The 14132-nt window shown below is 36.5% G+C and overlaps 1 protein-coding gene and 1 pseudogene across 1 annotated transcript; one reads left to right on the forward strand and one right to left on the reverse strand.

Moving 5' to 3' along the window:
• Window positions 1-2647: 2647 nt before the first annotated feature.
• Window positions 2648-8219, reverse strand: LOC106366635 (annotated as a pseudogene).
• A 498-nt stretch (window positions 8220-8717) lies between these two features.
• Window positions 8718-10907, forward strand: LOC106353716 (acetolactate synthase 1, chloroplastic). Its single transcript, XM_013793508.3, has one exon. It carries the CDS (start codon window positions 8758-8760, stop codon window positions 10723-10725), a length of 1968 nt encoding a protein of 655 aa, XP_013648962.1. The 5' UTR covers window positions 8718-8757; the 3' UTR covers window positions 10726-10907.
• Window positions 10908-14132: the final 3225 nt, after the last annotated feature.

The raw sequence follows: 14132 nt of genomic DNA on the forward strand, positions 1-14132 counted from the left end.
TTCTGTCGAGTTTAAATTGATGGATGGATGATTCAACATGAAAATCATGTTCTTTGAATTGTTTTTGAGTTTTTGTAGCTGGACTATATTATTTAATTAAGTGTGGTTTCTTGTGCATATAATGGAATGCGATTTTGGTTGAGCGAATGCATTGGTGAAAACAACATGAGTTTTATAGGTAGGTTTTCGCTGTGGACTTTTTATTTTCTTTGTGAGGGCTAGTGCAGTTTTTATAACTTGCTTTAGCAAAAATATTAGCTTATATGAATTGTTTTCTACATTGACGTATACGTGGACCGTAAGGTTTATGTATTTTGAGTTTGGTTTGTGTTGTTTAGCGTAGTAAAACATAGAGTCATGACAACAATTGTATTTTATGGAGATTTGTATTGTGTTAGGTGGGTCTTAGTTTTTGAGTCCTACTTGTGCTTTAGAATTTAGAATAAATTAAATACAAAAGACTTGTATTTTGTTCATTTTCATAAGAGTTATCTTAAGAACACACAATCAAGCTCTCTAGACAAAAGTTAATCAGAAGGAAATATTTTTTGTCTTGTTGATATTTAACCAACTTATAGATACAAACGTATTGAGCTGTCAGTTTGTAAAGAAGTAAGTTGAGCCATAGTCACCATACATTCTCCATATTATGGCTTAGCTTCTATCATGTTTTTATCTACTTTAGTAGGGTTCCAGTCGTAAGCAAGGTTGATTCAACCGCTTCACAGACGAATTCTCAGAGTCAATATCATTTAAGAGAATCAGGGTAAAAAAAAACTTAATTTATTACTAATTTTGGAGGGAATGCTAAGCCTTTCTCATATTCATGATTCATAAACATTATTGTTAGCTATGTTACATAAACCAAAGATTGGTGATTAGAGATAAAAACATTAACAAAAAACGTTTAAAGAAAATCACGATGCATCTCCTTGTCTCGATAGAGATACAACTCAAATTTTTTTTTTTTTTGCAGTACATGCCCAATTAAAAAAATAGACATGTATTAAGCTAAAGAAAAAACACAGAAATTTAAGTCAAGAAATACTTTTAACTGCTTCGCACGGCGTGGATTCTTTGATATTTTAAAAAGAAATAATATATATTACTAAAGTTATTAGAATTAAATTTTAGCAAAATTAGAATATAATAACAATAGAACTTATAAAATATATTTTAGTAATTATATTCTTCTAATTAGTATATAACATTATATATGTAAAATTCTGTTATTATAGAACTTTAGGAGCTTACACTTCAAAACTGTTGCAATTAAGTGGAATTAAGTAAACTGCATGACAGATAATTTGTTTTTCTTTTCTATTTTTATAAAATATAAAATCACAAAAAAATTATTGTTAATAAAATGAAGCATATTTTGATCGGTAAAAATAACAAAGTAAAGTATTTATTTAATGACAGATTTTTAATGTTATACCATTTTACAATTTATTTTATGTTTTATATAAATCTGATATATGTAATTTGTTGGAAAATACTTATAAATGAATCGACATTTGGGCCTTATATTTATTTTTAGCTTTATTGTCATACTAAATAAGATTAAAATATCAATTTTTAGACTATAAAAATTGAAGTAAAATAGAAACTATAAAATATATACATATATTATTCAGATGCATATATATTTTATTCCGGCGACGTCTCCGAGTTTTCATCTCCGGCGAGTTTCCATCGGTGATTTAGGTGTGCCGCCGAGGTCGAGTTTTGTCATCGCACCGGCACCGTCGGAGCTTCAAGAGAACCCGTCATCCAGCCCAGGGTCGGGCCTGAATAGAGGCAGGTAAAGCATCTGCTTTAGGACCGGACTATAATTATTAATTTTAGGGGCCAAAAGATACATAAAGTGGTCTTTGGTCTAGCGGAAATGATGCATTATATTATCTAATGGGGGCCGGTTTCGAATCTCCTCTCTACACTTTTCAGTGTTTTTCATGTTTTTTTTAAAAGTAAAGGGCAAAAAAAAAATATTTTGCTTCTGGCCGGTAATTCTCAGGCCCGGCCCTGATCCAGCCATATCCACTCTCGATTCAACACGCTCCACCGCCGCCATCAAGCCAAGCAAGAATCACCATCTTCACTGCCGCCGTTGTTGAGCCAAGCAATAGTCACTGAAACCGTGAGATGCTCGGTAGATCTGTCTGATGGAGTCAGATTTGATGGAGGCCATGGTTATAGCTCTCAGCCATAGTCTCTTGTAAATCACCATAATTAAAAAGAGACAGAGAGAGATCGTGTGATAAATAGATGCAGAAAAAACTTTGGAGTTTCATCCGCAGAAGAGAAGAGGGCCAGTATATATAACAACTTAGCTTGAAAGAGAAGCCAAAAAATCTAACTTTAATAGCACATAAGTGGGGATGAATTCATTGACATGCATTACTGATAGCAATTGCTCGGCCAAGCTAAGGCGGTGGAAGGAGAGACGACAGCTGTTATGCGGAGTTGATTATCAAATTTGTATCTTGTATAATCGTTTCACGGAGCCCACTTTCAAATTCAAGGTAAAGCCCATTAAGATCTAAAAATTATACGGACGTTTAATGAAACGCAGCGGTTTCCTTCTCTGGACACGTGTCGCAACGCCATAAAACGATTTTCCTATGTGGAATCGGACGTGTCGCAATAGGAGGGAAACAAACATTTTTATATACATTTTTATATATATATAGATACCTGCGTAATCTTTACATATCCTTCAATCCTTTTTTTTAGACTACACTTCAATCCTTTTTCTTTTGCACAGATCCTTCGATCTTTTGTTGAAGTTTCCTACATTAAGATTATTTATCGGGCGTCGTAAGCCGAGAGGCATTTTCCAGGTCTGCCAAATGGCCCAAATCTGATGAAGCTTGTTGCTGAGTTTTCTCTGTGAATAAATGCAACCACCTGTTTTGCTTTGGGGAGGGTTTCTACTACATACACCAGAAAATAGTTCAGAGAAATAAAAATCTTTTTGAGGAATATGTTGAAACAATCAAGACATATATAAAGAACAATGATAAGACTACCACACCAAATATATATATACGATCTTGTCTGAAATCATAAATAAAATGCAAGAGATTGTCTTTTACCCTTTTTAAAAAAAATGTTTCGGAGAAGTCAACTGTTAGAGCTTATGTACACATAAGTGAAGAATAATTGGTTGTAGATTCTTCAAAAAAAATTTTGTAAACGTGAAAGGCCAGAAGATCTTGAATAAAATAAAAACTCGGATCATTTAGCCGTGAATATACTTGAACCCTATTAAAAAGATAAGCCAATAATTTTTAAGTATGTGAAAAAACCAGGAGAAGAATAAGAAGAACAGAGTAATAAGTGGATCTATGTAAAATCCTCAGTTCTGTTCCGCCTTTCTTTCCTCTGCATATTGACTCTTTTTGTTTTTTTTTTTGTGTCAATATAAAGTTTTTTTTTGTCAAACATGTCGATATAAAGTTAAAAACTAATCTCATAATATAAATAAGAGAAAGAAAAGAAAGAAAAGATTTAGAAGCTGATACCGCTGATTCTTAAGTAACCTGTTTTCTTTGGATACTAAAGAATTACGTATCTGACACACACCTATAAAGAACGTGGAATCATTATCTTCTATACATAACATAATCTGGAGTTTCACCAGACAGCGACATTATTCTAACATCACCTTGCAAGAGTTAGAGGGAGAGAGAGTTGTTTGGTCTTACCTTCATGAATTCACAAATTTCGCTCCATAGAAGCTCAATTTACAGGAGAACACGCCACACCCGTTCGAAACACGCAAACAACATATGAAACCAGTGACACACATGTGGATACCGGAAAGAAGCTTCGTAAAATGAGACTTAGACCGCTTCTTCCGGTTTTCGACTTGTCATCAGCCACAACTTCACATGTAAATCACCAACCCAATCAAAATCAGCGAACGATAGAAACGTATGCGGAAACAAAAAACTTTTAGAAGGATGAAATGCAAAACGCTAACCTGCGGTCGTAAACTTCACCAAGCCTTCAATTGTGAATTTATGTTGGTATGAAAAAAAAATTCAATTGCCAGCGCTTGATTAATCTTCAGATCCATAACTTGAAATCGGATTCTGATCTTCAGTCGTCAAAAACACATAAGCAAAATTAAAAAAAATTGAGCAAATGTAAATTCCATGTGCACGGGAAGAACGAGAAAGAAAAGTTTACTTACTGATTTCCATTAATAAGAATCTAGGATGATGATGAAAGCTTCTTTTGTTAGGGACTGAAACTCTCGGCCATGAAAACCCATAAGCTACCCGCCTCGCTTCACACTTCTGGCCTCAAGGTTGACTTTATAGCTTCCCAAAACCTGAGAAGTCGGACCTCCACGGTGGAAAAACAACGATCCGCTTTCAAATCAGAGAGTATGACAGATGAGTTAGATATAATACTGAAAGCAGTTTCTCTCGTATGATTAGAAAGATGGTGAAGATGATATTCATGGGATGGAGACGGACCTTTTTATAGGTTGAGTTCCGCCGCCTGGAAAGGAGATAAGGATCATTAAATGACGAATTGTGATTCATCTTGTAACGAATAGGGGAGATGAACCAAGAAACGTCAAGAACAGAGATTGAACCTTCATTGTTTTCCATTCCGTGCTTGAGAAAACGAATAGCACTAATCTAAGGTCGACATTATCGAAGAAGGAGAACGCCGTGACCTTGTCTGTGGATTTTTTCAAGCCCAAACGTTTAAGCCCTTTAACATAAAACAATAGTGAAGCTCATTAGCAAGATAGACACGTGTCAAACTCTCATATCTCTATTTTATGACGTGGCTGAAGGAGGGTTGAGAGAATCTCTCCTTTATATAATTAGATATTATTATCTCCGTTTCACTTAGTTGTCGTTTTAGGTCCATGCACACATATTAATAAAACATTTAATTTTGTACATTTTCAAAATAAAAACATCATTACCCATACACCTAACCATATTTCAACCAATAGAAAAATAAACAAAAAAATCTTATCAATAAATTTTTCATTGAAATCACAAAACGACACTTATTCTAAAATGAAAATTTTCCTCTACAACGACAACTAATATGAAACAGATGGAGTATTAAATTAGGAACATAACCTATTAATATATGTATGGTCTAACTATTTTAGTACAATTACAAAAATCTCTTATTAATCATTTAAGAAAATATTATACAAAGAAAAACATAGATATAACTAAAAACACACAAATATAAAAAAAAAAAAATCCGCCCTAAAATCTAGTATAGTATGAAACTTGAACAAAAAAAAAACTTGAAAACGAAAAATTGTACTCCAACACTAACTCCTCCTCACTCTCAGATTCTTCGATAATCTTCATCAAGTTTTCGCTACAATCTTCAACTTGGGCCAATCGTTATCGTTTTTTTTTTTAAACAAAGATCAGCAAGTCTACCCAAACTCCATGTTCTTGCAGCTGCGTAGTTATTGTGGAGCCATCAATTGTCAGGTTCAGTGTGAGGTTTGCTTCTCTCATTGGTTCGGGCGTCGGATATGATCTGGCTGAGCACAACAACAAAACCGTAGAGATCCCTCTTTAACAGAAGATGGTCTGTCTGCACATATCTAGGAACTGCATAGTTGCACATAGATAAATATGAAATAGAAATATTAAACGATTCATCATTTTCTTTTTGGAACGTTTCATCATCTAAAATATCTACACCTTAACAAACCTAACTGAATACATACCACTAAAACTACTGACACAATTAACCCAAGTAGCTAAAGAAACAAATATTAAAAAGATAACACGTCACACCTAATATTCAGAGCCGGTTCTAGCATAGTTAAATAAGATTTTGAACCCCTAGGTTTCAAGAGTTAAATTACTGTAATATCTAAAATTTCAGGATGGCCGGCTCTTCTAATGTTAAACTTAAAAAGAGAAAATCTAACACCCACCGAAAAATTAAAATGATGTACCAGCAACATAACAAAAAAAAACAAAAAAAAAATTAATACTTAATCATTATAATTATTTTGGGGAACAAAACTCAGAAGAGGTTGTCGATTATAGAGAGAAAAGGTGTATACGTACATGTTGCGGTGCACTGAAACCAGGAGGAACACGAAAAACATCACTATCGAGCGGCATATCAACTGTTTCCTCTAACCTCCTGACATATCTACTTGTTCTGCCACCATGACAGAACAGCAATAAACTGTTCAGAACCAAACCCAGAATAAGGAGAAATATATTTGGTCCTTCTAGATGCGGACCCATTTTCTCAGATTCTCTTATCTTTTTCTTCTTGTTTCTAGGTTATCTTGAAGCCACTTTCTCCTCTTTGTCTCTATAAGCAAAGCAATAGCATACATAACACAATCAATCACTCATCTTCCTATACCTTATTACAAAACTAAAGCATGAAGCTTCCTCGTAACATAGACTTCACTAACATTGCTTACTGCAGTTGTAACGTGAGTATTGTCCGCCTGAGATCCTTCTCTTGTAAGCCTATGGTCCCATATTTTCTGAAAAATAATTAGTTAACAGCACGTTAGAAGATTTGAATATCACCTTCCCAACCAAATATATTACACACTATCATCCATTGAACCACATATTAACCAAACATTGGCTGTTAGAGAATCCAGCACACAAATTTCTCCCCAAGATATCGCAATACAGTTCACAGAAGTCAGACTCCTAGTCTAATGTTCGTGGGCCATAGTCGAACATATATATACAGTAAGTGTGTTAAGTTGTTCCTTCATTAACTTTCAAGAACTGTCATGATCAGAATCGACCAAGTTTCCTATAAAGTGGTTTTTAGGTTTTAAGATTTTACCTTAACTTAATGTAAATAAGACAATACTTCAGTGGCACCAAGCATGATCCAAATGCTTTGTTTCCATGGTAACGTGCAAGCTCACCGAAGGGGTCTCACTGAAGAAGCTGTACCTCGTCCTAGTCTTCTTTTCCGGCCTCTAACTGAAATGGAATATCCAGTGGTCGCTTATATATGGTTGAAAACAAAATGAGTGAATTATCTATTCCAGCACAAAGCAAGTATTTTGAACCGATATGGTCAACGTGCGTAATGTTCTTACGTTGGAAGATCTTGCTTGGTTAGTTTGGATAAGTAACAATGCAGCATCAAAGTCTCCTTGACAATCTAAGGCTTTCCATATAGTTCAAGACACCAGAGAAGCTGGGAACTTTTCTTGGAGGTCAGACATATGGCTCGCCAAAGCTTTGTGGAGTACCCCATCATCAGAAAGCGCAATCCAAGCACCAAAATCATCAGTAGCACTCGCCGTTCTTCTTGAAGCTGATTTACTTTCACACCATTTGTGGAAATATGTTTCCTTTAAGAGTCAGATGGTCCAGCTAAGAAAAGGGTAAGCTCATTACGATCATCTTGATCATCTTCGTCCAAACGAACCCGTCTCGGAGCTCCTTTGCTAGCTTCTTTGTGAGACTTCTCTATCTTCACAACCTGAGTCTCCATAGCGAAAGTAAACTCACGATGCCTGTCTCGAGTTTCGTCTTTCAAACCATTGTCGTAGCTAGATTGAACATCATTTTGGAACTCATCTAAGTACAGAGAAACGATACTGGCAATCAATAAACGTTATACAATAAGACAATATGAGAGCAGAGAAGGAGATAAAGAATGAAACCTGCCATTTGGTGGTTCCAGAGAGCGTCGTGAAGGTCCCTGTGGAGCTGATCTTACCGACCGAACCTCTTCGCCATCTCCTGAGATTTTTAGAAAATGGAAAGAAGGGAAGCAAAAGAGAATAATCATGGATTTGAATAACTGGAAACAATAAAGTAATAAAAGATTCAAGGAATCGCTTAATCAGAAATCAAAGTGTAAAAAAAAATTAGAAACCATAAAGTAATAATAGGAAATCTCCAATTAATTTGCCAAGACATATCACCTGCGATGTATTCATACACATTCCGAGTGATAGAGAAGGAACCGTTTCCGTTGATAGAAGAGAAGGCAAAACGTCAAGATTGATGATCTACAAAGGAAATCATCACGTGAATTGAAAATCTCGAAGTTCCATAGCTGGTTACAGAGATCGAAGGAGAAGCCTTTTCGATTCAGTGTGGAAGAAGAACAGGAACTCTAAAGTTTGTGCTTTGGTCTTGCTGGCCAAACTCAGAGCCCAACGTAATAACCAACGGAAGCCCATCAACATTTGCGTTTAATGAAACCATGAGTTTCGTTCCTGAATGACATGTGTCAGCACGGGGGAAATCCACTTATCTATATAAAGTTTCACGCTCAAGTTGAACGACTTAGTAACATGGAAGCTGAGGTAGATAGTCTAAGAGTGAAGAAAATTCTTCTTTATAATAATAGATATTGTAGCCTAAACGTTCTTAGTGCACATTTTTAAATGCAAATATATTACGGATTTGGTCCTAATTTCTGTAAAATAAAACTACTTCATTGTTTTATATAAATAACTCTATTGCTGCAGTTTCCCAACTTTGTTGCTTAGATTCAGGTCTCACAATCAAGAAATCAAGAACAGTTAGATCCACAAATTCTACATTTTATTTAATAAGTGAAGTGACAAAAAACGAGATTAGATTCGTTTCTATTCATCCATAATTAATAAAAAAAAAAGACCAAACAAACAAAAATCATATTCCAAGGGTATTTTCGTAAACAAACAAAACCCTCACAAGTCTCGTTTTATAAAACGATTCACGTTCACAAACTCATTCATCATCTCTCTCTCCTCTAACCATGGCGGCGGCAACATCGTCTTCTCCGATCTCCTTAACCGCTAAACCTTCTTCCAAATCCCCTCTACCCATTTCCAGATTCTCCCTTCCCTTCTCCTTAACCCCACAGAAAGACTCCTCCCGTCTCCACCGTCCTCTCGCCATCTCCGCCGTTCTCAACTCACCCGTCAATGTCGCACCTCCTTCCCCTGAAAAAACCGACAAGAACAAGACTTTCGTCTCCCGCTACGCTCCCGACGAGCCCCGCAAGGGTGCTGATATCCTCGTCGAAGCCCTCGAGCGTCAAGGCGTCGAAACCGTCTTTGCTTATCCCGGAGGTGCTTCCATGGAGATCCACCAAGCCTTGACTCGCTCCTCCACCATCCGTAACGTCCTTCCCCGTCACGAACAAGGAGGAGTCTTCGCCGCCGAGGGTTACGCTCGTTCCTCCGGCAAACCGGGAATCTGCATAGCCACTTCGGGTCCCGGAGCTACCAACCTCGTCAGCGGGTTAGCAGACGCGATGCTTGACAGTGTTCCTCTTGTCGCCATTACAGGACAGGTCCCTCGCCGGATGATCGGTACTGACGCCTTCCAAGAGACACCAATCGTTGAGGTAACGAGGTCTATTACGAAACATAACTATTTGGTGATGGATGTTGATGACATACCTAGGATCGTTCAAGAAGCTTTCTTTCTAGCTACTTCCGGTAGACCCGGACCGGTTTTGGTTGATGTTCCTAAGGATATTCAGCAGCAGCTTGCGATTCCTAACTGGGATCAACCTATGCGCTTACCTGGCTACATGTCTAGGTTGCCTCAGCCTCCGGAAGTTTCTCAGTTAGGTCAGATCGTTAGGTTGATCTCGGAGTCTAAGAGGCCTGTTTTGTACGTTGGTGGTGGAAGCTTGAACTCGAGTGAAGAACTGGGGAGATTTGTCGAGCTTACTGGGATCCCCGTTGCGAGTACTTTGATGGGGCTTGGCTCTTATCCTTGTAACGATGAGTTGTCCCTGCAGATGCTTGGCATGCACGGGACTGTGTATGCTAACTACGCTGTGGAGCATAGTGATTTGTTGCTGGCGTTTGGTGTTAGGTTTGATGACCGTGTCACGGGAAAGCTCGAGGCTTTCGCTAGCAGGGCTAAAATTGTGCACATAGACATTGATTCTGCTGAGATTGGGAAGAATAAGACACCTCACGTGTCTGTGTGTGGTGATGTAAAGCTGGCTTTGCAAGGGATGAACAAGGTTCTTGAGAACCGGGCGGAGGAGCTCAAGCTTGATTTCGGTGTTTGGAGGAGTGAGTTGAGCGAGCAGAAACAGAAGTTCCCTTTGAGCTTCAAAACGTTTGGAGAAGCCATTCCTCCGCAGTACGCGATTCAGATCCTCGACGAGCTAACCGAAGGGAAGGCAATTATCAGTACTGGTGTTGGACAGCATCAGATGTGGGCGGCGCAGTTTTACAAGTACAGGAAGCCGAGACAGTGGCTGTCGTCATCAGGCCTCGGAGCTATGGGTTTTGGACTTCCTGCTGCGATTGGAGCGTCTGTGGCGAACCCTGATGCGATTGTTGTGGATATTGACGGTGATGGAAGCTTCATAATGAACGTTCAAGAGCTGGCCACAATCCGTGTAGAGAATCTTCCTGTGAAGATACTCTTGTTAAACAACCAGCATCTTGGGATGGTCATGCAATGGGAAGATCGGTTCTACAAAGCTAACAGAGCTCACACTTATCTCGGGGACCCGGCAAGGGAGAACGAGATCTTCCCTAACATGCTGCAGTTTGCAGGAGCTTGCGGGATTCCAGCTGCGAGAGTGACGAAGAAAGAAGAACTCCGAGAAGCTATTCAGACAATGCTGGATACACCAGGACCATACCTGTTGGATGTGATATGTCCGCACCAAGAACATGTGTTACCGATGATCCCAAGTGGTGGCACTTTCAAAGATGTAATAACAGAAGGGGATGGTCGCACTAAGTACTGAGAGATGAAGCTGGTGATCGATCATATGGTAAAAGACTTAGTTTCAGTTTCCAGTTTCTTTTGTGTGGTAATTTGGGTTTGTCAGTTGTTGTACTACTTTTGGTTGTTCCCAGACGTACTCGCTGTTGTTGTTTTGTTTCCTTTTTCTTTTATATATAAATAAACTGCTTGGGTTTTTTTTCATATGTTTGGGACTCAATGCAAGGAATGCTACTAGACTGCGATTATCTACTAATCTTGCTAGGAAATGGCACTTTACATTGGGTGTGATTGTCATATTTTCAGTTTTTTAGCTACGAGAACGATGAAAGTTCAGATTTCACACACTATATATATGTTTGATCGATGTTGTATGCTCTTAAACATTTCTATCTTTCCTTTTCTCATATTATCCATCACACTCTTTAATATGATGTAAATTGCTTCTTCTCTAAGCTACACCAGTCGTAAGCAACATACGAAGAAGCTTTTTGAAAACATCTTTTATTCTCTCATCACACTTTGTGTATGTGTCAATAACATGTCAACTTCATCTGTGTTGAAATAAACATTCGGTTCATTGTAACAACAATAATTTCTGTCTTTTTTTTTTATCAACACAATAATTTTCTGTCTTACACCTAAGTAACACATGTTCTTTCGTTCTCCCCATTTTTATTTAAGTGCGACACTTCAAACCCATTAACAGATCAAACAACCAAATCACATACAGCAGCTTCACATCAGATCAACTTTAACACACCCCTATGTCATCGCATTTCATTCTCTCCCTGCTTAAATGGTCACACTCTTATACAAACCATAAGCCTAGTGATATTTATTATTCCAGCGTCTTATAGCCGCTGTCAAATATCAACCTACCATACTATTACATCATCAGAGATATTCCCGGTTTCTCTCTAAGCTTGACAAGAACACGTGAGACACAATTCCGAACTCGGCTTTAGCATTCTCTTAAAAGATGGTATGATCAGGACCCTTGCCTCATACCAACATCTTGTGATCACAGCTTCTTAATATCAAGACTTTTGTAGACGATCATCATCCGATTATCACAATGCCTTATTTCCAAACTTGCGATCATAATCATATTGACCCTTTACTGTCACAACGTCCTTTTGTATCGAAATTTATTCCGAGCAAAACACTTACTTGTCCAAGAAAAATAAGCTCCACAATAAAATTCTTTTGAGTCTTCCGACTCATATAACATGATCTAGCGAAAATTTTAGATTACAACCAGTCTTTAACTCCTTAATCCGAAACTCAGCCTGTCGAAGACCAAATCCAAAACCAAACGCCTCCAAGCTTTGAGCACTTTATGAGTCTATTATGATTGTCATGTGATTGATCCCATACCACAACAACCCATGTCTTCTTAATTTGAAACAAAAACTTACTATGCCCCTCCATGAGGACTTCTCCTCACATCAGCTTCTTGAGAGTTTATATGGATATTCAATCTTGTTCTGAACACTCATGATAGTTGCGAACCTCCCTTTCTGACAGCTGCATCCAGTGAATGGTGAACCTTATGCACCACCAACCATGATGCATCACAAAGCCTGAATAATTGCATCACACACTGCCATCACATCTATCTTAATATCTCTGTCGATTATGTCTGTTTCAATATGAGAACAATATTAAAAACAAACTCTCACACTAGATGTTGGAAGTGATCATAAATAATATATAATAATATAAATATACATACCAACCCAGTCATCACAAATTGGTTTTAGTTAAAAACTTATCGAACTTAATATGGTATCATATCCCTATCTACGCAATCCAATCCGATCCGCAATCCAACCCGATCCGCAATCCAAAGTTGGTCCATCTATATTTTTCCGAAAGTTAAAAGAGCCATCAAATCTCGAGTGTGCTTACTAGAGACAAAGTCTCCCAAATTGAAAGTTGAAAGTAAACATAAATAATATATAAGATATATGGGGTCAATCCACTTATCAATTGGTTTCAGGTTCTAAGCTCATCTAATATCATAAACAACACATGAGAGTCAGTCTACTCCTCCTTTACATCCAACGACATAGTCAAAACTTCTAAAAAATCCCTATTTTATGTTAAATAATTAGTTTGAATAATGTATATTACTATTATTTGAATTAATTTTTTTGCATTCGAAAAGTAATTTTAATTGTCATGTTCTCCATGATTTTATGTAATTTTCGTATTAAATTTTTCACTTTAAAAGTTAAATTGGTTAAAGTCATTGGTACCCTTAATGAATAAATTGGTTAAAGTCATTGGTACCCTTAATGAATAATTATATGGATATATTATAGTTATATATTTAGTTATAAATATTTATAATAATAAATTAATCAAAATAAGTAAATATCATGATATCCTACGAAACATACATCAATAAGTTTATTCAAAAATCAAAAGATCAACAACTCTGAATTCTCGTGATAATGCCAAACTTTTTTCCATGATCCTACCATGTATCCACCAAGGAATTCCTCAAGCAATATACGACTGATTACCATTAATTAATCGAAAATAAATTCACATGCCATTCATCAGAAATGTATCCATGGAACTTCATACTTCTCGGTCACATCACTAATTCAACTCTTTTATTACTTCACTTACAAGTTCTCTTCCTCATCTCCTTCAGATAATATACTCCTAGGCTCCTAGCCACCAATCCATAATCTACCCGAAACAAGATCAGATTTACAAGATCTCTAGCATGAATCCTCTTTGGTACCATTTGAAATTTTGGATTTTCAGGATATATTTATATGTTTCATCAATGTGATATGTAAATGCGTAAACTAAAGAAGACACATAGTTTTTTCATGAGGTTTTGTTCTCTCTACATCCCCTAGACCTAGTCTAAAAATAAATATACCAGACAAATAAAACAAATACAGTTTCAAATGGGATCAAAGTGTTAAGAAACGTTTTAGGGAGCTGTTTATGCCACCTATGCGCTATGCCCTATAAAACTGTGAAGATTACTTTTACCAAAAAAAAAAAAAAAACTGTGACGATTACCTTTTGAACTGCAGAAATACTTACTAATAATAAATAATATATATATAATTTATTATTCATAAATTATAATAATCATCTTATATGTTAAATGAGAAGTCACTTACGTGACTTTTCCTTATGTGTCACACTTACTTGTGAAGTCTTATGAACTTTTTAAAATTTAATTGGTTGATGATTTTTAATTTTTATTTATTGTAATAATTAAGATCTAAAAATTTAAGGTAAGTGTAGAATCAATATACATTACTTTCCAAATAATGTAAAAAATATTTCAAATCATAACTTATGGTAACTAATTTTCGAAGTTAGAGAAAGGCTAATAATGTTTGATCAATTATTTTTGATATTTATAAACTATATAATATAGCGAACAAAAAA

Source organism: Brassica napus, chromosome C1 (assembly GCF_020379485.1).
Source record: "Brassica napus cultivar Da-Ae chromosome C1, Da-Ae, whole genome shotgun sequence".
NCBI lineage: Eukaryota > Viridiplantae > Streptophyta > Magnoliopsida > Brassicales > Brassicaceae > Brassica > Brassica napus.

Excerpts from the sequence above, each read along its gene's own strand:
- LOC106353716 (XM_013793508.3), top strand. The coding sequence starts at position 8,758 with ATGGCGGCGGCAACATCGTCTTCTCCGATCTCCTTAACCGCTAAACCT.